This window comes from Myotis myotis, unplaced genomic scaffold (genome assembly GCF_014108235.1).
Source record: "Myotis myotis isolate mMyoMyo1 unplaced genomic scaffold, mMyoMyo1.p scaffold_m19_p_2, whole genome shotgun sequence".
NCBI classification, from domain to species: domain Eukaryota; kingdom Metazoa; phylum Chordata; class Mammalia; order Chiroptera; family Vespertilionidae; genus Myotis; species Myotis myotis.
Genome location: NW_023416324.1, coordinates 29,977,142 through 30,003,655, shown reverse-complemented (window position 1 = coordinate 30,003,655; position 26,514 = coordinate 29,977,142). Strand labels below are relative to the sequence as shown.

Below are 26,514 nucleotides of genomic sequence, written 5' to 3'. Positions count from 1 at the left end.
TTTCTATCAAAACAGCTCTGGTTTTAACTTCAATGCACCAGAGTTTCATATCATGTTAACTTTGCAAAAAAAGGAGTTCTACTGCTAAAACAAAGCAAACTTTGAAACCTCTGGCCCAGGGATCAGAATTTGAGGCTGGAAGACTTGAGTTCTATTTCTAGCACAATCATTAGTCAACAATCACTGCCTTTTTCCTGGGATTCAATTTACCCACCTGTAAAATGGAGATGAAAACCCTGAACCTCATAAGGTCAATGTCAATTAAATTTGCTGTGATATGCTGGAGACAAGAGAACCATCAGCATGAGAGGGAGTTCATTCAACAACATTTGGTTGAGTACTCTTTGTTTGCAAGCCACTATCCTAGGGATGGGGTTATGCAAAGGTAAACAGACAGATAAGGATCTTGCCCTTATGCATTTATTTTTAGTGAGTGGCAGATCTTCTCTGAGTATCATATTGCAAGGCTGACCTTAAAAACCAGAGTTCCCAGCGGAGGGTGACCAGAATACTGGTGAGAAGCAAAAAAGAAAAAACCTGGGAATGTAGAATCTGGAGAACAGTCAGAGGAGACAAAAACTCTAAAGGCAATCATGGGATGGGAAGAGGACTGGGAAGACAGGGAATGCAACAGTTGCCAGGTATTAAAAGAAGACAGACTTCAGCTATAAAGAGAGGCATTTTCACAATCAGAGGGTCTAACAGTAAGACTGATAGCCAAAGGTGACAGTGAGCAACTTAGCATTAGGAGTATTTAAGCAGAAGTCATAAGTGAAGGAGCACAGAGGAGTCAGAAATCTAGATGATGCTCTGACTTGCCTGAGCAGAGTTAAAATGCTCATTTCAGGAAAGCAATTAAAAACTAGGGTGAGAGCAGCTAAGTGGCTGGGAACCCACCATGAGAACCAGAGGTTAGAGAGCACAGAGGGTGCAAAGTTGACTGAATCTGTCTGAAAATGAGGGAAGGAAAGGGGGACAGCCAATGGAGGAAAGTGATAACCCTAGTATTATTGGTCTCTTTGGTGAGGGGATAAGGAAAAGAGGTTAAAGCTTGCTTCCTCTTATCTGAGTCAGTTGAATCAGAGAGATGCAAACTGGAACAGAATACCCAGGAAAGGTCATGCCCATAATACCAAATCACCTTGGGGACTGCAGTCCATGATATGCACCGCTACTAGTCTCTGCATGCTGCTACCAGGATATTTCTCTTAGTTCTTAACAACCATATTCCATTAAGGAATTCGGAGTTGCTATTTCTTCGAGAAATCTGTCTTTAGACTAGCAGCTACACTCATGGACATGCTACTCCCTTTCATGTATCTGCTCTTCCAGAATCCCAGATGGGCCTTACTTTCATAACTGAAGTACAACTTAGAGTTCCTGATTGCCAATAGCTGGGGACATTTCACAGCCTGCCTCTGTCTGCACTAACTTCACCATGCTCAGCCCAGACTCCCAGTGGGACACTCTAACTCTAGGTGAGAATGCCTTTTTCTGTTCTCAGAGATTCTGATGCTGAAAGAACACAATTTAGAGCAGGTTAGGTAAGAAAAAGGATCAATGACGGGGTCACAAATATGTCTGTGCAGACCAGATGGCCTGGTCCCCACAAGCAATATTTGAAAGTCAGTATGTTTTTATAAGTTATGTAAGCAGTACTCATTTGGATGCAAAAATAAAGGGGGGGGGCGGGTGGTGGCTGGGGCTGAGTGAGTAGTCACTTCCCTGAGCACATTCTTTAGAAGTGGCACTTTATCAGAAGTGATTCTGCTAAGATAAAAATAAAAAGACTACTAGGGAAGGCAGTGTGAGGACAAGACTGGTATAGAAGGTCAGAAGGGGGCACCTCTCAGATTTATATGCTCCCCCATCAACAGACAGCACAGCTCTGAAGCTAACAGCACCACCTCTCCACTCCTCGGGCCAGGACAAAGTCCACAGGGCTTCTTTAAAGGCCTTTCCTCCCTCTCTCAACAATGACCTACCTCGCTACGTTTAGGGCCGAGCTTTCCTTCCCTCCCTGTCGTCTGTGTCCCGGGCTCCAGATTAGAGATGCCGCGTTCCATTCACTCTTTAACCTCTCTCGGAAGTGCTTAGTCACTGATCCGGCCACGTGGCATCCGCTTTCCCGTTGTGGGTCTGGTATGTTAACTAAGAAAGTTATTTTCCAGCCTAGTTAGAAACAGCAGGAACTTGAATTGACTTGCTAGACTGGCAGTGCTGGAGGAGTTAGGGCTACATGCCAAAGGAAGGAGTGGATGGCCAATCACCAGGGAGCACATTTCTCAATCTGTAGCTTGAGGCTAAACCTTCCTGCTGGCAAGGGAGATCTATGGTAGGCCTTTGCTGCCAGACTCACACTGGGAGCCGTACTGTGACTCCACATGCAGTTTGGAGCTCAGAAGAGGATTCGTGAACCACCTTTTTTCAGGGACAAAACCAGAGGAAAGGAAGTTCATTCTAGAGAGAGGGGACAAAATCCTGAAGAGAGAGTAAAGATGAGAGGAGACCAAAAAGTCCCAGATGGGGTAAAGGTTAAGGACAGAAAACCAGGCTTCTGGATAGTAGGTGCCAGGCTAGCAGGTCAGAGGGCTGATCCCAGGCCCTCCCTAGAGCTGCTACTAGCCCTGCCCCCTTTCTTAGCCCAGGCCCCATCCCAGCTCCTACCTGGTAGGTACCTGTCGTGGCTGTGGCTGTACTCTGTGTTGGTGAGTGACAAGTGAGTCTGTGTAAAAGGCTGGTTGCCAAACAGATTGTCACTGTGAAGGTTGTGGCAGAGTTTCTCCAGGAAGCGGAGAACGTAGGTGATGCTGTTGACTGCTGGGAGGTTGAGGGTGTGCTGTTCTCGATCAAACACGGCTGTGAAGTGAAGTAAACAGGGCTGAGCATGTCAGGCCGGCAGTTCAGTGCAGTGCTGGGCAGGCCAGCCCACAGCGTGTCTCAGGCTTACCTGGTTACACAAAGGCAATCACTGCCCACGTTTCTTTCTTTCTTCCCTCCCTCCCTCCCTCCCTCCCTCCCTCCCTCCTCCCTCCCTCCCTCTCTCCCTGCCCTCCCTCCAGGGTTTGTTTTTTGCCTCCAACTCCAAAGGGCTTGCAGTAATGGGAGTGGCCAGGCCAAATCTGTTGCACCCGGGGCTCTGGAAGGATTTTACTCAACTTGTGAAAACAACTGTGAACATAATTCTATCTGCTCCATTAGTTGGCTGGGCCTCATCCAGGAAATCTGTTCATTTAGGGTGCTATTTCCGTAAGAACTGCCCAAGAACAGAGGATCTGGGCAGAAGAGGAGAATAAAGCCATTGCCAGCAATGGTTTGCGCGCACAATCCGATCTGTATAAGAGCACTAGAATTTCAGCAACATTTGGAACTATGCCATGCTTCGTTTTATTTTACTCTCTATTTCTATTCAAAAAGTGTCTGTCTAGTCTTTAAAAAGCTAAAGGCCTCTGTATTTGTCTCTGAGAACAGCAGGAAATGTGGGGTGGGGGGTGGTGTGTGTGTGTGTGTGTGATAGACCATTCTCAGAAACCAATTTTGGGGCAGAGAAAGAATCCTATAGGTGTAGGTGATTGCCCTAAAGAGAGGCAGTGAACCTGTGAACCAGTGGGTCACAGTTCGGTTCCAGGTTGGGTCATGTGCCCGGGTTGCAGGCTTGATCCCCAGTGGGAGGTGTGCGGGAGCCAGTCAATGATTCTCTCTCATCATTGATATTTCTCTCTCTCTCCTTCTCCTTTCCTCGCTGAAATCAATAAAAATATATTTAAAAGAGAAAGAGAGAAAGAGAGAGAGAGAGAGAGAGAGAGAGAGAGAGAGAGAGAGAGAGAGAGAGGCAGTGAAGAAGCTGGGTCCCTGCAGACAGCTGCACAAAAGCAAAGGAGAGATTAGGGCGTGGCCTCTGCCTCAGAAGGAAAGGAAAGTTTGATTTACTATGCAGTTCTCAGCCTTCTGCAACAATGCCTTCCTGGCCTGCGCCATCCTCTTCTCAGGCAATTACTCTCGTCTGGCTCTGACACTACCCTGTACATATTTCTCTGCTATAACACCTCTCACAGTGAGATATTCTTCCTTTCCCACCAGAGCAGAGTCTGAGCCTGTCATCTTCCTTTCTCCCCTTCCCCCGCCAGTGTCTGGAAATAATCTCTGACATATAGTAAGGGCTCAATAAATGTTTGCTGAAAGAATACAGTTGGATTATTCATGGGGTTTTCCATGTCAACTGCTTCCTGAGGTTGGATATTGCAATTCATTAGAAGGAAGGGGCAGGAGACTATGGAGGAGCACACAGTTCAGACTGAAAGGCTTTAGGTCAAGTCTTCATAGGTTTGGTGGGTAAAGAATAGGGTTTTGGACTTAAGAGAACTGAAAGAGAACAGGGGCACAGCAGAAAAAGTAACTATTCTCAATGAAAACAACAAAACACTGTGCAGCTGACTCAGATCTCACAGCGGGAAAGAAAGAGGGGATGACTCCTCTCTGCCCTGGCAGTCAACTCCCTCCAATCAGGGCTGGCTCTGAACTGGGAAGCTAAGGAGTTAAAAGAATGAGAGAAGACAATATGGTTCCCTCATGCCAGGTGGGAGGCCGAGGCAGTCTAGAGAAACTCCCCTGTTGCCACAGGATAGTCCCCTTTTGATTCTTCTATCTCCCAGGATACCTTTGAAACAACACACATATGTTTTCTATATGGAGAGGCAAAGCAGGCCCACAGTGGAGGCATCTGTTTAGAGGCTCAGTTAAGGCTCTAAACAGAGTCTGTGTGGGTATTCTACTTGGCAGAGGTGTGCATAATGCTCAGAGGAACTCTGGGCATTTAAAGTGAGGACTCTCTGAGGAAGGGATACCTTCATATTTCTCCCGAGCCTTCAGGTGTGAAGTGGGAATCAGGATGCCTTGTTAGAAATTAGCCAATTGAGAAGGTCTTGCCCAGGGGAGCTTACCTGAGATAGTCTCACCACCGTGGCCCTGCTTGAGGAAGCTGAAGACAGTTTTCTGGTGATAAGCACAGTCGATGCAAGCCTGGACAGCCTGCTGCAACACCACAGAGGCTCGGGCTGGCCCAAAATGGTCAGGGAGCTGCTGGACCTTCTTCTTATCTAAGTGGGGGCCTGTGCTGCCATTCTTGTTCAAGTAAATACAAACTGCAGGAGACAAAGAATGAAATTTAAAAAGCTTAAAGAGTCTACGGGGTGGAGAAGTTGGACAACAGTGCTCTCTTCTGTCTTTTGTACCCTGGACTCTGGTCCTGAGCAGGTTTCCCAGCTGCTAAGCTGGTGACACACTGTGGGAGGGGGAAGAGGGTGGCTGTGCCAAGCTGCTGCCAGCCCAAATTGCATGACCCAAGGCTCTGGGAACATAGCCTGCTGGAAGAACAGCCTGACCAAAAGCCAAGGCATGGAACTTGCACTTTGCTTTTTGTGCACTGAAAAAAAAATTTAAACAATTTCCCAGATATGTGTCCTTTCATTTTTGGTACTTGGTTGCTCACATATTCTTTGTGTATCTTACCTTGTATGTTTAAGGAATTGTGGGATTATGGAAATATAAAAAAAAGTGTGTTCAGCCTTGGACTTAGAATGGTCACACCGTTGGTCACTTGCCTTGTTTTCTGTTCTGGGCCTTGGAGTCCCCTTTTTATCTTCTATATCAACATTCAGGTCCAAGAAAGTAGTAAAAAGTTTTTAAAAAAGGAATAAAGAAAAATATGAAAATGGCTTGAGGGTGCCATCCAGATATTTGTTTCAGTAGTTTCTCCTGTCAAGATAGCTGGGCACTCCCCTAACTGCAACCCTCCACCTGGCACCATTGGGGGAAGGGCACACGAAAGGGCAGTCCTAAACAGAATTGCTTCCTTGGTCTCCCGAAGGACTCCGGAAGCCTGCTCAGCTATGACACTCGCCCTGCTGATTTTCCTTCCAGGCTTCCATTTCAGTAGGGATACTCTTTCTCACACGGTCATGACTCACTAACTGAAGGAGTTGGAGGGCAAAACGTCTCTCTTTTTATTAAAGGCAAACAGGGTAAATGCAGTAGCTGTGTGGGCTGTGGATGAAAGGCTGCCCTTTTGGGCCTCATGTTTTCCATCAGTGAAATGAGGGGCTGAGCCAGATGCCCTTCCTGGGACTCTTTCACTTTATCATTCTAAGGGGAAGCAAGAAGGAGAGAATAACATGGGAAATAGAAAGGCAGAGAAATGATATGGAAGGTGAGAGGTGAAAATAAAGAAAGGAAAAAAGGAGAAATAAGATGAATTAAATATTTAACTATGTTTTCTCATAAAACCCACTAAAATGAGCCAGATAACAGAGAGAAAACAACATACAATTTCAGAAGCTGGAAAGCAGACCTAAGAAAGCTAAATCCTTAACCAAGAGTGGTCAATGGTGAGAACCAAGCTGTTTCATCTTATAATTCACAAAAGGCCCAAGATTGGGCCGGTGTCTCTGGAGGTGGATAGATCTAATAATTGAAGGATTGGTTGAAGTCTGTTAAGAAGTGGGACTTCCATGTCAAAACATGACTCTTTTGCTGAAAACAAAATAAATAAAAATGTAAGAACTCAGAGATAAGAATAAAAATAAATGAAACCTTATAAGAATATTCATAGCAACTTAGTCATACCAGTTCTAAACCCAAATGTCCATAAACAAGAGAGTAGATATAAAAATTGTATATTCACTTATTGAAATACCATTTGGCTATAAAAAAACACAAACTATTGATAGAGAGCTTCTCACAAACATTATTTTGAGAGAAATAAACCAGATGGAAAAGAGTATACTATATGTAATATATCAATTTATATTAAGTTCCAGGACAGAAAAATCTAATCTACAGTGATAAAAATGAGAGTGAAGACTGTAAGGAGGCATGAGGTGACTTCTGGGGAGAGGAGAATGGGCAGAAATGACTTTTAACTCAATTGGGGTAGTTCATGGATGCTTATACTGATTATAACTCATCAAATTTTACACTTAAGATTTGTATATTTCACTGTATGGCAACTCCATCTAATTAAGAAACACAAAGAAAAATGTAATCAGCCCAGTAATGATTAAAAAAAGAAATTCTACATGGATTAAAGAGTGAAATATAAAAGACAGACAATGAAACCCTTAGAAGAATGTGGCAGTTTTAAAACATGGCCCCAAAATTCTTTGACATTCCTTAATATCAATCTCTGTGATATTTGACCAACAGATATAGTGGAAATGACACTGCCAGTTTCTGAGCTTAGGGCTTAAAAAACTAGCAGTTTCCACTTCCTGTTTCTTAGAACATTCACTTCTGGAACCCAACTACCATGTGTGAGGAGGCAAAGCCACCCTCTGGTGAGGTCCATGTGGACAGAAACCAACAGGCAGAACCAACTGTCAGCATGTGGTGGAAGTGATCCTCCAGCCCTGGTCAGCCTGCCACAGCTGACACTGCATGGAACAGAGACAAGCTGCTGCCACTCAGCCCTACCCACCTTGTTTTCAGCCATCAAGTTTTGTGGAGGTTTGTTATGTAGCACAAGATTATTGGAACAGAATGTAGTATCTGAAATAGGGTGCTCAGTAACAAAAGCCTGGCACCCATGACACTGACTCTGGGACTGGGCAGCAGAAAGAAGCACAAAGGGCCACAAAGAGAGTGTTGAGAAGGCCGTCAATGAAGACTTAAAGTGAGAAAAATCTTATTGGAAGATGGAGGACAGGGGACACTTACTAGGTAGTGTGGAAAGTTAGCACTGTCACTTGAAGTAATATAGAAATAGGAAATGTACCTGATAAATTCAATAAATAGCTAAGGTGATTTTACTCCCTGTGATAAGAGTGCAAAATGAGAGGAATCAGCTTAAAACAAACACACAAACAACCTAATGTAAAACATAAAAAAGTCCAGGACTTGCAGAGTTCACAAATAAAATTGCTTCTCATTCACAGTCTCTCCTTAAGAAAAACAACCCTAAATTGAGAAAGGGTCAAATCCAGAATGGGGAAGAAAATCTCTTGTTACAATGTCAGAATGATTTTAAATCTATGCTCCATAGACTCTCTCAGACCAAAAGGCCCTACAACAACCCAGAATAGACTATTCAAGAACTATGGGACAGCCCTGGCCAGTGTGTTAAGTGGTTAGAGAGTTGGCTCACGCACAGAAGGGTCTCAGGTTCGATTCCCAGTCAAGGGCATGTACCTGGGTTGCAGGAAGAGACATTCTCATAGTTTTGTTTTTTTGTGGCTATTGACAAACTGATGTAAAGTTTCTTTGTTTTTTGACAGGATCGAGGTTTCCACGAAACTATTTCAGATGCCAAAGATAAATTTTTTTATAAAAAGATCTTATTTAGGTTTATAAATGGACAGGGAGCTAATTATTGGTGCAAGACTAGAAAGTACAGACACAGAGACCTAGGGCTTGTTGCAGCTAGTACTACGATCTGCTCTTACCTGTGGGGGCCTGCATGGCTGAGCTGGGGATGGTTGCAGCATCTTGGGGTACAGTGCTGGTGTCCGGTTCAGGGGTGCTGGTTGTTGGTGAGGTGGGTGGTGGGTTCAGCAAAGTCCGAGGTTTTCTCTGTCAAAATGGATGGGGGAAAATTTGCTACCCATGATAGGTAACTTGTCTTCTTATTCCTCTATTCTAGTACTTAATTCACCCATGAAACAAAAATACATTTGTAGATGGGACTGTGTTTTATCTTTCTTTCCCCACACAACATCTTGTCCAAAGCTGTACATGCTTAGTAAATATTTTCTGAATTGATGCACAAGATTCTGGGTTTCTGTATGGCCAGAGCTTAATTCACTCTCTTTTATACTAGATTCAATATTATGATTTGAAGTTCTAGGTTATTAATTGTGCAGACAAAAGCAAAAAAATACTGTGGCTTAAGTCTACTTTGACATTATTTTGTACTTTCTCTTTCTTGAAAAATGGAAATGTCCCTTCCCCTAACTCTACAAATTATTATCCTCTGCCTACCTCTTATGCTCATTACCTGCCATGTATTATCTTTGACCTTACACTCTAATAATCTCTAACTATAATACTTCTCTAAAAACCATACCTGGTCCACATCTTTATACTAATAAACCATCCCTTCTGTTTGAAATATCCTTTCTTTTTTTTATCTGACAAATAACTAGATTTTCTATAGTTATTGTCTCTTTTGTGCTATCTCTGCCCTTTGTATTGCTGCACTTGTCACATGTATTGTCATTATATACTTACTAGAGGCCTGGTGCACAAAAATTTGTGCACTCGGGGGGCTGCTGTTAGGGTCAATTTGCATATTACCCTTTTATTATATGCCTGGTCCATGGGTGGGGGCTGGCTGGTTTGCCCTGAAGGGTGTCCCAGATCAGGGTGGGGGTCCCGCTGGGGTGCCTGGCCAGCCTGGGTGAGGGGCTCAGGGCCGTTTTCAAGCTGGCCACTACCCCTTCAGGGTGGGGGTCCCTGCTGGGGTGCCTGGCCAGCCTGGGTGAGAGGCTGAAGGCTGTTTGCAGGCTGGTCAAGCCCCCCAGCAGGGACCCTCACCCCATGAGGGTGTGGCCAGCCTGGGTGAGGGGCTGATGGCTGTTGGCAAGCTGGCCACAGCCCCTTCAGGGTAGGGGGTCCCCACTGGGGTGCCTGGCCAGCCTGGGTGAGGGGCTGATGGCTGTTTGCAGGCTACCAAGTCCCCCAGTGGGGACCCTCATCCCATGATGGTGTGGCCAGCCTGAGTGAGGGGCTGATGGCTGTTTGCAGGCTGGCCACAGCCCCCAGCCACCCAAGCTCCCAGTGGAGGCTGGCTGGAAGCAGGTATTTGGGATTTATTTATCTTCTATAATTGAAACTTTGTTGCCTTTAGCGGAGGCCACAGCCGGCCAGGGCAGGCAGGAAGCTTGGCTTGCTCCATCGCCAGGGCAACCAAGCCTCCTGCTTGCTCCAGCTCCATGGCTGCTGGCCACCATCTTGGTTGGGTTAATTTGCATATAGCTGCTCTGACTGGCTGGTGGGCGTGGCTTGGGGTTGTAGCAAAGGTATGGTCAATTTGCATGTTTCTCTTTTATTAGATTAGATATACTGCTGTACCCGATTAGCCTGGAGTTCCCTGAGAGTCTGATTTGGAGTACCATTCCTAGCATGATACTTGGCATATAAGTGTCAATACTGTTTTTCAATGAAGCATACAGTATAGAATACCAATGATGGGGGAAGTAATAATGATTTGAGAGATGCCTAGCATCTCCCCTATGTGGTCAGGGAAGTCTGGGGGAGAAGGATTTTTCCAAGACAAAGTTTTCTAAAAGCCTTTCTGAATGCAAGGGAAACATATTCATCACTGAGGTCCAGAAATCCCTTTTGCTAAATGTCATGTAGGGTACACTACTGGGGGGTGTATAAACCTTTCTGCCTTCTAGGAGTGCTATTATTTAAAGAGACAGCACCAATGACAGCAAGTATATACTATAAGATGGCCTTGCCTGTGAAAGGAATCACACAAACACTTATGAAAGCATACGTGGGATATGGACAACCCCTCATAGTTTTGATATTGCTAAAAGTGTAAATCCAAATACTAGTAAACAATGAGTTGGGGTAGAAAGGTTCAACTTCACTGAGTTGGTAGTAGGACTTCCTGGGGTCCCTGAAGGAACAGTCCTGCCTGGTAAGTAATTGTAGAAGAAACCAGAAAAATGGAGGGCATTATTATTATTTGAGGTGTTATTACATACATAATATCTATTCATATATTACCTCATCTCCATTTTATGGGGCTCACAGCCTTACTCAAAGTCACACATGTGGTAACAAGTATGCCTGGTTTCAAAGCCTCTAGTCACAAGACCACTTTGATTCACAAAGGAATATAAAGGTTATGGGTTGAATGGAAAGGATATACACTTTTAGCAGTAGGTAAAACGGACAGGAAGGGGAATTAGGGAGTCAAATGCCAGGCCATTGAAATACAGGATGAGATGAGAATTACTGTTTTCAAGAGGTTTGAAAGAAAGAGGACTCTGGCTACTATATTTGGGACTGCCTAAGGAAACAGAGCAGAGGCAATCATAGTCATAGTTCTTAGGTTCTGAAGGATCTTAAACGTCATTTAATCAACCTTCCATCCCAGTATTTCTATTTCCTTGTCTCTGAAAACACCCCTTCCATACAGTCAACCACTCCCTGATGAAATACCTCTAATGATAGGGCATCACTACTTCTATTTTGGAATAGATTTAACTATAGATTTTTAGTTAAATTTCCTTTATCCTGAGACAAAACCTGTCTGCTTGAGCTTCTGCTTATTTGGTTCTGATTCTGTCTTTGGAACCTCACAGACAAGTTTTCTCTCTCTTTAATTTGACTATCCTAAAAATGCCTTCACATCATCAAAAGCACAGCTTCTCTGGCCTTATAATCCTAGGGTCTTCAGCCTCCTCCAAACATGAGAATGAGAAGAGAGTTATGGAGACAAAAATGAATCAGGACATGGGGTAGGGGTTAATGGTAGTAGGTCAGGAACACTACGTGTTACATACAAAGATCAGGATGTGACATCAAGAATTCAAAGCCAATAAATAAGAAACAATCTCAATTGGAACATCATCACTCAAACCATCCATCCATCCATCCATCCGTCCGTCCGTCCGTCCGTCCGTCCGTCCATCCATCCATCCTGCATATACTGAACATCTCTCAAGAGACTGAGATATAAGGCACTACAAGAAAAAGAGAGAAGAAATAGATTAGGTTCTCGACCTTAAGGAGCTTACATTCTAGAAGGACCAAAGTCAGCTGGAGGTAAACAAACAAACAAACAAACAAACAAAAACCTAGGGAAGAACTTATGAGATTGGAATGGAGTTCCCAGGAAGATTGGGTATCATCTCCATAGTGGAAGTCAGGTAGTTTGCTGCAGAGAAATCCTGAAAGGTAGGGAGGGAGTGGAGAAGGTGATGCCAAAGGAAGCCCTAGAGAAGAAGCTGAGGAACTTTCATATCAGTGGTTTCCCTAGGGAAGATATGCATGAAGAACTGGTCATGCATAGTGAACAGTGCTCAGTGAAGCTTGACTCAGGAATCTTTTCCTACACTAAAGGTAAGTGTTATCTCCCTCAAGAAATGCAAGAGACTGAATATATGGTAGGGCAGCAGTGACCTTGAAACTAGAAGATCTTGAGACCCATCTCTGTTTATTAGCTACGTGACGCTAGAGAAGTCATATTGTATCTCTAAGTATCAATTTACTTTACTCTTAAATAACATTAACACTACTCATCTCCTAGAGTTTTGTGAAGATTATGTGATATATAATGGTGTCTGATATACAGCCTGATACTTAGTAGGTATTCAATAATTTCCTTTAAAAAGAGACAAAAATTTTAAGAATAGAAAAAATACATTTATGAAGTCAATTTACTCTCTCTGTTTATCAACCTGGGCATCCACTTTGGGTAGGTTAATGATCAGGAGCAGGGCTTCCATCTATGGCAGACAGAGACCAGAATTCCCTTGAATATGAGTAACTTTCAAAGTCAAAATTTGTTTGTTATCCATACTGTCCTATATGTAATATAACCTAATCCCAGGTAAATAGCTAAATAGGGATTACAACTTTAGTAAATTCCTCTTAAAAGTATACACAAGGTGAAGAATAGGGCCAGACACGCCCCTTTCCAGGAAGGATGGATATGGATGAGTTATCCCTTTATAGTCCTTTATTCTCTTCTGGAAAAACCACGTTTACCTACCTTACTGCCAGGTTTGGGACCCCTCTTCTTTGGGAATTTCAAAGGTTCAGCTGACTTGGATGGGGTAGCGATGGGATGGGGAATTAGAGGCTTGGGTGTCCGACCCCGCTTCTTTCCTGTTTTACGCCCCCTCTGCCCTGGTTGATGCTCCAAGTCAGTTTTGGTGCTGCTGTGGATGCTGGGCTTCTCAGTGTTCACATCAGATGCAGGGTAGGGACTCTTTGGAATCACAACTGTAAGAAAAAAACTCAATTCTATCACCCCTTCCTCCCACCTGTATTCCCATCCCAGCTGGAAGGGAAAAAAAGACTTGTTACTTCCACTTGGGTAGTTTTATCCCCAAAAGCTAGTTTCCTGGCATCTGACCTAAATATTAGAAAATCTCAGAAGAGAACTGAAGTTAAATTGGCTAGAATTGGAAGTTAATTATTTCTGGTATATGCAGTAGAAAAATATTAAAAATTTCTCCCCAAGGCATATAAACAGAACCATAGACTCAGAGACAGAAAGCCTACAACCCTTTCATGCTAAGAATGAAGATCAGAGGTTCAGAAGAGGAAATGATGCCTTCCCCAGGTTACAACATAAGTTGGGATGAGGACTTATCTTTTGAAAGTAGGCTCTTCAACCAAATCAGGGATTTTCTACATCAATTTTCTCAATGTTTTAGTGTGATTATTATAGTGAGGAGTAGTGAAACACTCCTCATAGAAATATACTCCTTATAGAAACACTCCTTATAGAAATATAATCCATCTGATAGCATCTCTTCTTACCTTAAACATTTTTGCTCCATATTACCTTTAAGGCAAAGTCCAAATTCTTTATCCTGATATCCAAGGACTTCTGTGACTTTGCCCCTGCCTTCTCTCCAGTTATGTCTGATGTCACTTCCTGTAAACTTTCCCCATGTTCTCTAGACCCACTGTTTTCTGAATGCCAAGTCATTTGTATATGTTGAGTTCTCTATTCTTCCTGGTCAGACATACATCAATTTTCAGTTTCCAACACTCACCTCCTTAATGAGGCCTTATTTGACTACATCCCAACTAAGTTAGTGCCCCCTCTCCCAAAGCATTCTGTAGACATCTATGTTAGAGTACTTTCAATTTTGCTACAATCATTCATCTTCTCCTTAAATAGATAATTCTTCAAGATATCGAATTCTTCCACAAATATTTCTTGAGCACCTACTATAGGTTATTCGTTCTTCTAAACCCTGGGGATAGAACAATGCACAAAACATAGTTTCCATCTTACAGAGCTTACCTTCTAGTCGGGGAGACAGAAAATAAACTAATAAATATAAAATATATTGTTATGTAAGTGCTATGGTCAAAACTAAAGCAAGGTAATGAGACAGAAGGGTGAGGAAAGTCCTCTCTGAAGAGATGACATTTGGAGAGCGCCCAAATGAAATAAAGGCAAAACCTTATGAAGATCTGAGGAAAGAGCCTTACATGTAGAGAGTATATAACAAGTGCAAAGATTCTGAGATGGGAACATGTTAGCGTGTTTGAGAATTGGAAAGGTTAGTATATAGTTGGAACTGAGTGAGCAAAGGGGAGAGTGGAGGGGGGAATAGGTTAGAAAGGGAGTAGTGATAAGATCATGTGGGACTTTGTAGACTGAAAAAGTGAACCTAAACTTATTCTAAGAATGAAGGGAAGCAACTGGAGGATTCTGAGCACAGGAGTGACAGAATATACTTAAAAGGAACACTGGCTGCTCAGGGAGGGGGTGGGGCAGGATAAGAACTAGAGAGACTAGTTAAAAAACTCATTATAGTGAATAAGTAGAAGGTAATGTTTCTAGGTAGAATGTAACAGATTGTGACAGTGCACTGTTGCTGATGCAACAACTTGTAAAAGTCAGATAAATTATTGTAAATAACACTGCAGAACTGTAGAAATTATGAAGATTAGATGAACTGGAATTCCAGACCTAGGTGGGAAGGGCTTCTGAGGTATCTGACACTGTTTTCTTTCCTGAGGGCATATGCCAATTTGGGGCATGAATTTTGGATCAAGATTGGCCTATGAGAGGAGCTTGATTGGAGGAAAGAGAAATCAGAGAGGTTGCTGTGACAGATGAAAACTTGAGAAGCTCCATGTGTGAGTTCTGAGCCTGTATACTAGAGACACGAAGCAAGGATGAGAGTTTCTAAGATGTAAAATAAAATCTCCCATAATCTCAAGGTTTTAGGAGACAAGGTCCCACTAGAAGGAGGAGCTCTATCTCAAACACATAGTTGAGTTGATTTTTGCAAGATTTTAAAATTTTAAGAAAAGTGAGAGGTCAAAGAAGTAAGCTCTAAATTTCTCAAGGGTATGGCAAGTTCTTGTAGTTTTTCAGGGGTAAGGAGATGGAGATCTATTAAGTTCTTAATCAAGAACCTAAGAAGGCCCATATCCAAGGAACAGGGATATTTTCACTGAGTACAGAACTCTAAGTTGGCTGTTTATATATTTTAGTCAATCTAGAGTTCTATACCCAGTAAAAATATCCTCCAAAATTGAAGGTGAAATAACATTTTAAGACAAATCAAAGCTGAAAGAATTTGTCACCAGCAGACCTAACCTACAAAAAGTAAAAATAAAATTCTTCAGGCTGAAGGAAAGTAATCCCAAATCGAAGGATGGAACTTCAGGAAGGAATAAGAGCATAAGAAAGGGTAAGTATGTGTGTAGATACAAAAATACTATTGATTCTTTTTTAAAAAAATATTTTTATTGATTTCAGGGAGGAAGAAAGAAGGAGAGAGAGATAGAAACATCAATGATGAGAGAGAATCACTGATTGGCTGCCTCCTGCATGCCCCTCACTGGGGATCAAGCCGGCAACCCAGGCATGTGCCCTTGACCAGAATCGAACCTGGGACCTTTCAGTCCACAGGCTGATGCTCTATCCACTGAGCTAAACCAGGCAGGGCTACTATTGATTCTTTGAACAAGAATTAATATATATATACACTAGAGGCCTGGCACATGAAGTTTGTGTGCAGGTATGGTCCCTAGGCCTGGCCTGCGATCAGGGCCATCGTCCTCAGCTGCCCGCAGCCGGCTCCACTCCCCGTTGCCACCCACCCCCGGTTCCCCGCTCACCATCGGATGATCGGTGCCTGATGGCTGGGGGAAAAGACTGAGAGGTCAGCTATTCCCGCCCACTCGCCGGCCCCAGCCCCGCCCCCGCTGTGGGTGGCCATGAGGTGATTGGAGCCTGCCAGCCAAGGAAAGGGACTAAGAGGTGGTCAGTGTGCCTCATAGTGACTGGTCCAACGGTTGTTCTGCCATTAGGCTCAATTTGCATATTACCCTTTTATTATATAGGAGATATATATATATATAATGACAGCAATAGTACAAAAGAAGAAAGTGGAGGTTAAAGGGATCCAAACTTTGTTAAGAATTTTGCATTATTTGGGGAGTGCTTAGAACACACATTTAAGGTTGACTTTTTTTTATTTTTAAAATATATTTTATTGATTTTTTACATAGAGGAAGGGAGAGAGATAGTTAGAAACATCAATGAGAGAGAAACATCAATCAGCTGCCTCCTGCACATCTCCTACTGGGGATGTGCCTGCAACCCAGGTACATGCCCTTCACCGGAATCGAACCTGGGACCTTTCAGTCCACAGGCCGACGCTCTATCCACTGAGCCAAACCAGTTTCGGCTAAGGTTGACTTTAATAAGTCCAGGATACATATTGGCATAGAGTAACTAATTAAAGACTTACACAAGAATGTATCACTAAAAGCCAAGGAGAGAAATATGGAATAATAAAACATGATTGATTAATCCAAAAGAAGGCAAGAAAGAAGGAATAAAGAAATGAGAAATAACTGAGACAAAGAGAAAAAAACCAAAATGCAAAATGACAGACTTAAATCCAAATAATTACATTAAATACAAGTTGATTAAGTAAAACAATAGGAAATAATTAACATGCCAAACCAACAAAACTCCATAACCTAATTATATGTGTTTATAAGAGGACACTGAAATATAAGGACCCTTGAAATATGACATAGGAATATAAAAACAAACAGATGGAAAAATATATACCCTGTAAACATTAACCAAAAGAGAGCTCATGTGGCTAAGATAATCTTTAAGGCAAGAAGTATGATGACTAAAAAGGGGTATTTCATCAAGATAAAATATAGTTACGTGCTACTTTACAATGGGGATATTTCTGAGAAATGTGTCGTTAGGCGATTTCATTGTTGTGCGAAATCACAGAGGTATTTACACAGACCTAAATGGTATGGCCTAGGACACACCTAGGCTATATGGTATAGCCTATTGCTTCTGGGCTACAAACCTATAAGTAACTAACACAATGATATTTGTATGTCTAAACATATCTAAAAAATGAGTAATGCACTGTGTTATGATGTTACGAAGGCTATGACATCACTACGTGACAGGAATTTTTCAGCTCCATTATAGCCTTATGGGACCACCTTTGAATATGCAATCTGTTGTTGGTTTAAAACATCATTATGTGGCTCATGACTGTAGTCAATTCAGAAGGAAGCTATAATAACCCTAAATGTCTATGTACATAATAACACAAAATATATAAAGCAAAAGTTTAGAGAACTAAAGAGAGAAATAGAAAATTCCCTAATTATGACTTGGAGATTTTAACCTCTCAGTATCTGATAGGTCAAGAAATTGAAAAAAAATCAATAAGGATAGAAACGATTTGAATAATACAATTAACCAACTAATAATATAAATAAATAACCAACCAACCAGACACATATAGGACACTACACCCAATAAATGTAAAATGTACATTCCTTTCATTGCTTATGGAATATGTGGGGCAAAAAAGCAATCCTCAATAAAGTTCAAAGAATTGAAATAATACAGAATATTTTCTTCTAACCACAGTAAAAATTAAATAGAAATCAAAACCAGAAGATTAATAAGACCAAAATGCTAAGAAATTAACAGACATATACTTGTAAATAACTCATATATCCAATAAATTAAAATGTCAAAAAAATTTTTGACACTTAAAATTCATAAACATATGACAGATCCAAATGTGTGAGATTTACGGAAAGCAGTGCTCAGAAATAATTTTATAGCTTTAAATGTTTATATTAGAAGAGAAGAAAGGTTAAATATCAATGATCTAATCTATTTCAAAACTAGAAAAAGAATAGCAAATTAAATTAAAAGAAACTAAATATAAGAAATAAGTCAATGAGGACTGAATAAGTCAATGAAAAAAAAAAGCAGACATATAATAAAGAAAATTTAAAAAGTCAAAGATTGGTTCTTTGAAATGATAATCCTTCAAGAAACCTGATTAAGAAATAAAGAAAACACAATTGCCCTCTCTGGTTTGGCTCAATGGATAAAGCGTCGGCTTTCGGACTGAAGGGTCACAGGTTCAGTTCTGGTCAGGGGCACGTGCCCAAGTTGTGGGCTCAATCCCCCATTGGCGGTGTGCAGGAGGCAGCCAATTGCAGATTCTCTCTCATCATTGATGTTTCTATCTCTCTCTCTCTTCTCCCTTCCTCTCTGAAATCAATAAAAATATATGGGGAAAAACTAATCTATGAACATCCAGAATAAAAGAGATCATTCAGCCCAACAAGTTTGGCTCAGCGGACAGAGCTTCGGCCTGCAGACTGAAGGGTCCCAGGTTCGATTCTGGTCAAGGGCATGGCATGTACCTTGGTTGCGGGCATATCCCCAGTAGGGGTTGTGTAGGAGGCAGCTGATCGATGTTTCTCTCTCATCGATGTTTCTAACTCTCCTTCTCCCTTCCTCTCTGTAAAAAATCAATAAAATATATCCTATCTAATAAAAGAGAAACATGGTAATTAGCGTACGACCGCTACCCTTCCATTGGCTAATCAGGGAGATATGCAAATTAACTGCCAGCCAAGATGGCGGCCGGCAGCCAGGCAGCTGGAAGCGAACATGAGGTTTGCTTGCTTCAGTGATGGAGGACTCCAAGGAACCCCGCCTGCCTTGCCGGCCTCTGAGCTTGCAGTTTGAAACATTGTAACAAATATAGAAGCTAAACAAAACCCCAGAAACCTGCTTTCAGCGAGCTGGAATCTCAGAGCTGGAGTTATACATTGTTTCGATTATAGAACACAAACAAACCAGATAGCTGCTTTCAGCAGCAGAGGCCTCAGAGCTGGAGCCAGAGCTAAAGCTGGCCCAGAATAAAAAAAGAAAAGAAAAAAAGGAGCAGTTGGGAGCTTCAGTCACCGGCCAGCCTGAAAACAGCCCTCAGCCCCTCACCCAGACTGGCCAGGCACCCCAGTGGGGACCCCCACCCTGAAGGGTGTGTGACCAGCTGCAAACAGTCATCATCCCCTCATCCAGGCTGGCCAGGCACCCCAGTGGGGACCCCCACCCTGATCCAGGACACCCTTCAGGGCAACCAGCCAGCCCCACCCATGTACCAGGCCTCTATCCTATATAGTAAAAGGGTAATATGCCTCCCAGCGCCGGGATCAGTGGAGCCGTGAGGCCTCCTAGCACCGGGATCAGCGTGACAGGGGGCAGCACCCAAACCCCCTGATCACCCTGCAGCTCTGTGTGTGACAGGGGGCGGGGCCACAACCTCCCTATCCGGCCTGCTCTGTTCGTGACAGGGGAAGGAGCCCCAACCCTCTGATCAGCCCTGCTCTGTGCCTGATAGGGGGGATCTCCCCAACACCCTGATCGCCCTGCAGCTCTGTGTGTGACAGGGTGCGGTGCCCCAACCCCCTGATCGGCCCTGCTCTGTGTGTGACAGGGTGTGACGCCCCAACCCCCCCCCATGGGCCCTGCTCTGTGTGTGACGGGGTAGAGCCATAACCTCCCCATTGGCCCTGCCCTGAGTGTGAGAGTGGCGGCGCCCCAACCCCCTGATCGGCCCTGCTCTGTGGGTGATAGAGGGTGGCGCCCCAACCCCCTGATCCACCCTGCTCTGTGTGTGACAGGGGGCGATGCCCCAACTCCCCTATCGGCCCTACTCTGTGAGTGACAGGGGGGAGCTCCCCAACCCCCTGATGGGCCCTGCTCTCTGCGTGACAGGGGGTGGCGCTGCAACCTCCCCATCGACCCTGCCTTGAGTGTGACAGGGGGCGGTGCCCCAACCCCCCAATCGGCCCTACCCTGAGCATGACTGAGGGTGGCATCGCAACCTCCCAATCTGCCCTGCTCTGTGCATGACAGGGGTGGTGCCCCAACTCCCCAATCGGCCCTGCTCTGAGCCCGACCGGGGGCTGCACCTAGGGATTGGGCCTGCCCTCTGCCACCAGGGAGCAGGCCTAAGCCAGCAGGGTGTTATCTCCTGAGGGGTCCCAGACTGCGAGAGGGCACAGGCCGGGCTGAGGCACCCCCCTCTTCTCCCCCCGAGTGCACAAATTTTTGTGCACCGGGCCTCTAGTATATATATAAAAAGAGATCCTTCAGACATTAAAAAAATTAATTAATTAATTAATTTTATAAATACATTTGAAATTTTACATTAAATGGCCAGCCTCCTTGAAAAAATACAATTAATACCAAAACCAGGTAAAGACAACACAAAGAAAGAGAATTACAGGCCAATATTCCTCATGAGCATAGATGCCAAAATCCTCACCAAAATTCTAGCAAATCGGATCCAGCATTACATCAGAAAGATCATACACCATTACCAAGTAGGATTTAACCAAGGGATGCAAAGATGGTACAATATCTTCAAATCAATAAACGTGATACATCACATAAACAAACTGAGAGATGAAAATCACATAGTCATATAAATTGATGCAGAAAAAGCATTTGACAAAATCTAACACCCTTTCTTTCTTTCAAATATATTTTTATTGATTTCAGAGAGGAAGGGAGAGGAGAGAGAGATAGAAACATCAATGATGAGAGAGAATCATTGATCGGATGCCTCCTGCATGCTCCCAACTGGGGATCAAGCCTGCAACTGGGGCATATGCCCTTGACTGGAATCGAAACTGGGACCCTTCAGTCTGCAGTCTGACACTCTATCCACTGAGCCAAACCAACTAGGGCTCCAACACCCTTTCTTGATAAAAACCTTCAGCAAAGTGGGAATAGAGGGATCATGCCTCAACATAATAAAAGCTTTATACCACAAACTTACAGCCAACATCATACTCAATGGGCCAAAACTAAAACCATTTCACCTAAGAACAGGAACAAGACAAGGATGCCCACTTTCACCACACCTGTTCGAAATAGTACTGGAAGTGCTAGCCATAGCAATTAGACAAGAAGAAATAAAAGGTATCCAAATTGGAAAAGAAGATGTAAAACGGTCATTATTCACAGATGACATGATACATGGAAAACCCTAAAGACTACATCAAAAAATTATTAGACTTAATAAATGAATTCGGCAATGTAGCAGGATACAAAATTAATGCCAAGAAATCTATGGCATTTTTATACACCAATAGTGAACTTACAGAGAGATTAAAGAAAGAATCCCATTTACCACACTGCACCAAAAAATTAAGGTACCTAGGAATAAACTTAACTAAGGAGGTAAAAGATCTGTACTCAGAAAACTACAGGACGTTGAAAGAAGAGATAGAGGAAGACATAAACAGATGGAAAAACATACCGTGTTCATAGATTGGTAGAATCAACATCATTAAAATGTCCATACTACCCAAAGCAATCTATAGATTCAATGCACTCCCCATTAAAATGTCAACGGCATATTTCACAGACCTAGAATGAACTCTCCAAAAAATTCATCTGGAATAAAAAAAGACCCTGAATAGCTGTAGCAACCCTGAAAAGAAGGACAAAGTAGGAGGGATCTCAATACCAGATATCAAGCTCTATTACAAAGCCACTGTTCTCAAAACTGCCTGGTACTGGCACCAGAATAGACCAATGGAATAGAAATAGAGAACCTAGAAATTGACTCAAACCACTATGCTCAATTAATATTTGACAAAGGAGGCAAGAGCATACAATGGAGTCAAGACAGTATCTTCAAATGGTGTTAGGAAAATTGGACAGATACATGCAAAAAAATGAAACTAGACCACCAACTTACACTATACACAAAAATAAACTCAAAATGGATAAAGGACTTAAATGTAAGACAGGAAACCATAAAAATCTTAGAGGAATCCACAGGCAGCAAAATCTCAGGCATACTAGTATGCTGAAGCAATATCTTCACCGATACAGCTCCTAGGGCAATGGAAACTAAAGAGAAAATAAACAAATGGGACTACATCAAAATAAAAAGCTTTTGAAAGAAACCATCAACAAAACAAGAAAGTACACTGCATGGGAGAACATATTTGCCAATGTTATCTTCATTAAGGGTTTAATCTCCAACATTTACAGGGAACTCATACAACTTAACAAAAGGAAGATAAACAACCCAATCAAAAAAATGGGCAACAGACCTAAATAGATACTTTTTGAAAGAAGACATAAGGAAGGCCAAGAGACATATGAAAACATGCTCAAAGTCACTAATCATCCGAGAGATGCAAATCAAAACGACAATGAGGTACCATCTCACACCTGTCAGAATGGCTATCATTAACAAATCAACAAAAGAACAAGTGCTGGCGAGGATGCAGAGAAAAAGGAACCCTCATGCACTGTTGGTGGGAATGCAGACTGGTGCAGACAATGTGGAGAACAGTATGGAGTTTCCTCAAAAAACTAAAAATGGAACTCCCACTTGACCCAGTGATCCCACTTCTAGGAACATATCCCAAGAAACTAGAAACACGAATCAGAAAGGATACATGCACCCTATGTTCATAGCAGCGCAATTTACAATAGCTAAGATTTGGAAACAGCCTAAGTGCTCATCAGCAAATGAATGGATTAAAAAACTGTGGTACATCTACACAATGGAATACTACGCTGCTGTTAAAAGGAAGGAACTCCTACCATTTGCAACAGCATGGATGGACCTGGAGAGCACTATGCTAAGTGAAATAAGTCAGTCAGAGAAAGATAAATATCACATGATCTCACTCGTTTGTGGAATATAATGAACAACATAAACTGATGAACAAAAACAGATCCAAAGACAGAGAAGCATCGATCAAACCGTCAAACCTCAGAGGGAAGGTAGGGGATGGTGGGGGTAAGAGGGAGAGATCAACCAAAGGACTTGTATGCATACATATAAGCCTAACCAATGGACACAGAGGGGTTGAGGGCATGAGTGGGCGTGGGTAGGTGGGTGGGGCAATGGGGGGATAAGGACACATATGTACTACCTTAATCAAGAAAAAAAAGAGGAGAAACCAAGATGGCGGCATAGGTTAACGCCGGAGAGTGCTGCCTCGAACAACCACTTCAAAAAACAACTAAAAGACGGAACGGACATCATCCAGAACCACAGGAAGGCTGGCTGAGTGGAAATTCTACAACTAGGAGGAAAGAGAATATCATACCCAGACTCAGAGGAGGTGCAGTGCTGAAGTGAAATACTCAGGTGCGGAGTGCATGAGGAGCGGGCTGGAGGTGGAGGGCGCGGTTGTTGTTTTCAATCGGGAGGGCTTTTCAGACTCTGAGCTCCAGATCCGGGCGAGTCTCTAGGGACCCAGACTCAAATGGGACAAGCGGGACTGTCTGGCTTCGGTCGGAACTCGAAGGCAGCTTTCTCTCCGAGGTTTGCAGCGGTTGCTGGGACTCTGTGAGGCAGAGCCCCTAGGGACGGAACTGAGAGCAGCCATAACTGCTCGCTCCAGCCCGCCCTGTAGATCCCTGGGGACCCGCCCCGCCCAAGCCCTGTGCAGAGCCATTTGCCGGATAGCCTCAGGCAAACGCTAGATTAGCACCGCCCAAGAGATCCAGCACAGAAGCTCTCCCACTGCAGACACAGCGGACTCTCATAGCCAGTTAACCTGGAGGTCAAATCACCCCCACTATTGCCGACAACAATCAAGGCTTAACTACAACAAGACTGCGCCCAAAGACCACTAGGGGGTGCACCAAGAAAGCATAAAAAATGCGGAGACAAAGAAACAGGACAAAACTGTCAATGGAGGATATTGAGTTCAGAACCACACTTTTAAGGTCTCTTAAGAACTGTTTAGAAGCCGCCGATAAATGTAGTGAGATCCTCAAGAAATCTAATGAGACCCTCAATGTTATGATAAAGAACCAACTAGAAATTAAGCATACACGGACTGAAATAACGAATACCATACAGACTCCCAACAGCAGACCAGAGGAGCGCAAGAATCAAGGCAAAGATTTGAAATGCGAAGAAGCAAAAAATACCCAACCAGAAAAGCAAAATGAAAAAAGAATTCAAAAATACGAAGATAGTGTAAGGAGGCTCTGGGACAGCTTCAAGCGTACCAACATCAGAATTATAGGGGTGCCAGAAGATGAGAGAGAGCAAGATATTGAAAACCTATTTGAAGAAATAATGACAGAAAACTTCCCCCACCTGGTGAAAGAAATAGACTTACAGGTCCAGGAAGCGCAGAGAACCCCAAACAAAAGGAATCCAAAGAGGACCACACCAAGACACATCATCATTAAAATGCCAAGAGCAAAAGACAAAGAGAGAATCTTAAAAGCAGCAAGAGAAAGAAACTCAGTTACCTACAAGGGAATACCCATACGACTGTCAGCTGATTTCTCAACAGAAACTTTGCAGGCCAGAAGGGAATGGCAAGAAATATTCAAAGTGATGAATACCAAGAACCTACAACCAAGATTACTTTATCCAGCAAAGCTATCATTCAGAACTGAAGGTCAGATAAAGAGCTTCACAGATAAGGAAAAGCTAAAGGAGTTCATCACCACCAAACCAGTATTATATGAAATGCTGAAAGGTATCCTTTAAGAAGAGGAAGAAGAAGAAAAAGGTAAAGATACAAATTATGAACAACAAACATGCATCTATCAACAAGTGAATCTAAGAATCAAGTGAATAAATAATCTGGTGATCATAATAGAATCAGGGACATAGAAAGGGAATGGACTGACTATTCCTGGGGGGGAAAGGGGTGTGGGAGATGCGGGAAGAGACTGGACAAAAATCGTGCACCTATGGATGAGGACAGTGGGTGGGGAGTGAGGGCGGAGGGTGGGGCGGGAACTGGGAGGAGGGGAGTTATGGGGGGAAAAAAGAGGAACAAATGTAATAATCTGAACAATAAAGATTTAATTAAAAAAAATAAAATAAAAATTAAAAAAAAGAAAAAAGAAAACTAAATAGTAAATGGATATAAAAAGCAGAATATGAAAAGCTCTATAAATAATTCACAAATTGAAATTGCAATTAAAAAACCTTTCTGCATATAAAATCCCAGGCACAGATGGCTTCACTGGTGAATTCTAGCAAACGTTTAAAGAAGAAATCTTAACAAATTGTACAAAACCTCTTTAGACAGAGGAAGAGGTAATGCTACCCAACTCATTTTATGAGGCCAACTTAACCCTGGCACCAAAACATGACAAAGATATTACAAGAAAATAAAGCTACAGACTAATATCCTTATGATTATAGATTCAAAATCCTTAACAAAATATTAGCAACTTGAATACAGCAATATATTAGAGGACAACATATCATGACTAAATGGGGTTTATCCCAGGAATACAAAGGTGTTTAATAATAGAAAAAAATGAACTCACTACAGTAACAAAATAAAGAAGAAAACATATATTATCTCAATAAATGCCAAAAAAGCTTTTGACAAAATTCAACACCCATTTATGATAAAAATTATCAGCAAACTAGGAATAAAAGGAAATTTCTTTATAGAAAAGGGCATCTATTAAAAAAAATCTAGCCGAAACCGGTTTGGCTCAGTGGATAGAGCGTCGGCCTGCGGACTGAGGGGTCCCGGGTTCGATTCCGGTCAGGGGCATGTACCTGGGTTGCGGGCACATCCCCAGTGGGAGATGTGCAGGAGGCAGCTGATCGATGTTTCTCTCTCATCGATGTTTCTAGCTCTCTGTCTCTCTCCCTTCCTCTCTGTAAAAAATCAATAAAATATATTAAAAAAAAAATCTATAGCCAAGAGCAAAGTGAATGGTGAAATATTGAAGGCTTTCTTTACTGAATTATGGAACAAAACAAAAAAAATACCCACTATCACCACTTCTATTCAACATTGCATTGGAAGCCAACATAATAAGAAAAAGAAATAAAAGCTACAAACGTAGTAGTATTTGTACATAACAATATTTTTTACATAAACTGCACCCCTCCCATCTATAAAATCTATTAAATACAATTCAATATACAAAAATCTAAATATTTCATCTTGATATGATCGTAAACAGGGTTTTTCCTTTTGTTACATCCTTCATCTGGCTATTATTGTTTGTGTATGTGACAGCTATTGAGTTGTGCATATTAGCTATATACCTTGTTACATTACTAAATTCTTTCACTGTTCAAGCTAGCTTTATCACAGATTCTCTAGAGATATATAATTTGAGCCACATCTGAATACTTCATTAAAATTTTCTAGTGGTCACATTTAAAAAAGTAAAAAGAAACATAAAAAATTAATTTTAATAGTATTTTTTACTTAATTAATAATTATCTCTAGCCCTTACCTATCAGATCATAAGAATCTGTCTAAAACACAAACACAATAAAATACCCACTCCAATGGTTAAAACACTTCACTGATTTCTTTCTGGTAAGTCCCTCTGAACAGGCACTGCTTATTATATTATTCTTTGTCTGACTTTAATTTTCTGATATATGCCCTGTGTTTTGAATTTCAGAATCTTTTTTTCCTTAGCTTGTGCCTTGTACTTGGTAGTCTAGGCATCCTTCAGCAAAT

General features: G+C 42.4%; 1 protein-coding gene across 17 annotated transcripts in view; it reads right to left on the bottom strand.

Moving 5' to 3' along the window:
- Window positions 1-26,514, bottom strand: part of SCMH1 (Scm polycomb group protein homolog 1) — a 146,333-nt gene that overhangs the window by 11,957 nt on the left and 107,862 nt on the right. For all 17 annotated transcript variants that reach the window (XM_036347224.1, XM_036347231.1, XM_036347237.1 and 14 more), the window contains 4 exons: window positions 12,722-12,954; window positions 8,436-8,562; window positions 4,941-5,141; window positions 2,668-2,859 (listed from right to left, as the gene is read on the bottom strand). In XM_036347224.1, coding sequence (XP_036203117.1) covers window positions 2,668-2,859; window positions 4,941-5,141; window positions 8,436-8,562; window positions 12,722-12,954 — 753 coding nt within the window. The remainder of the gene's footprint in view (window positions 1-2,667; window positions 2,860-4,940; window positions 5,142-8,435; window positions 8,563-12,721; window positions 12,955-26,514) is intronic.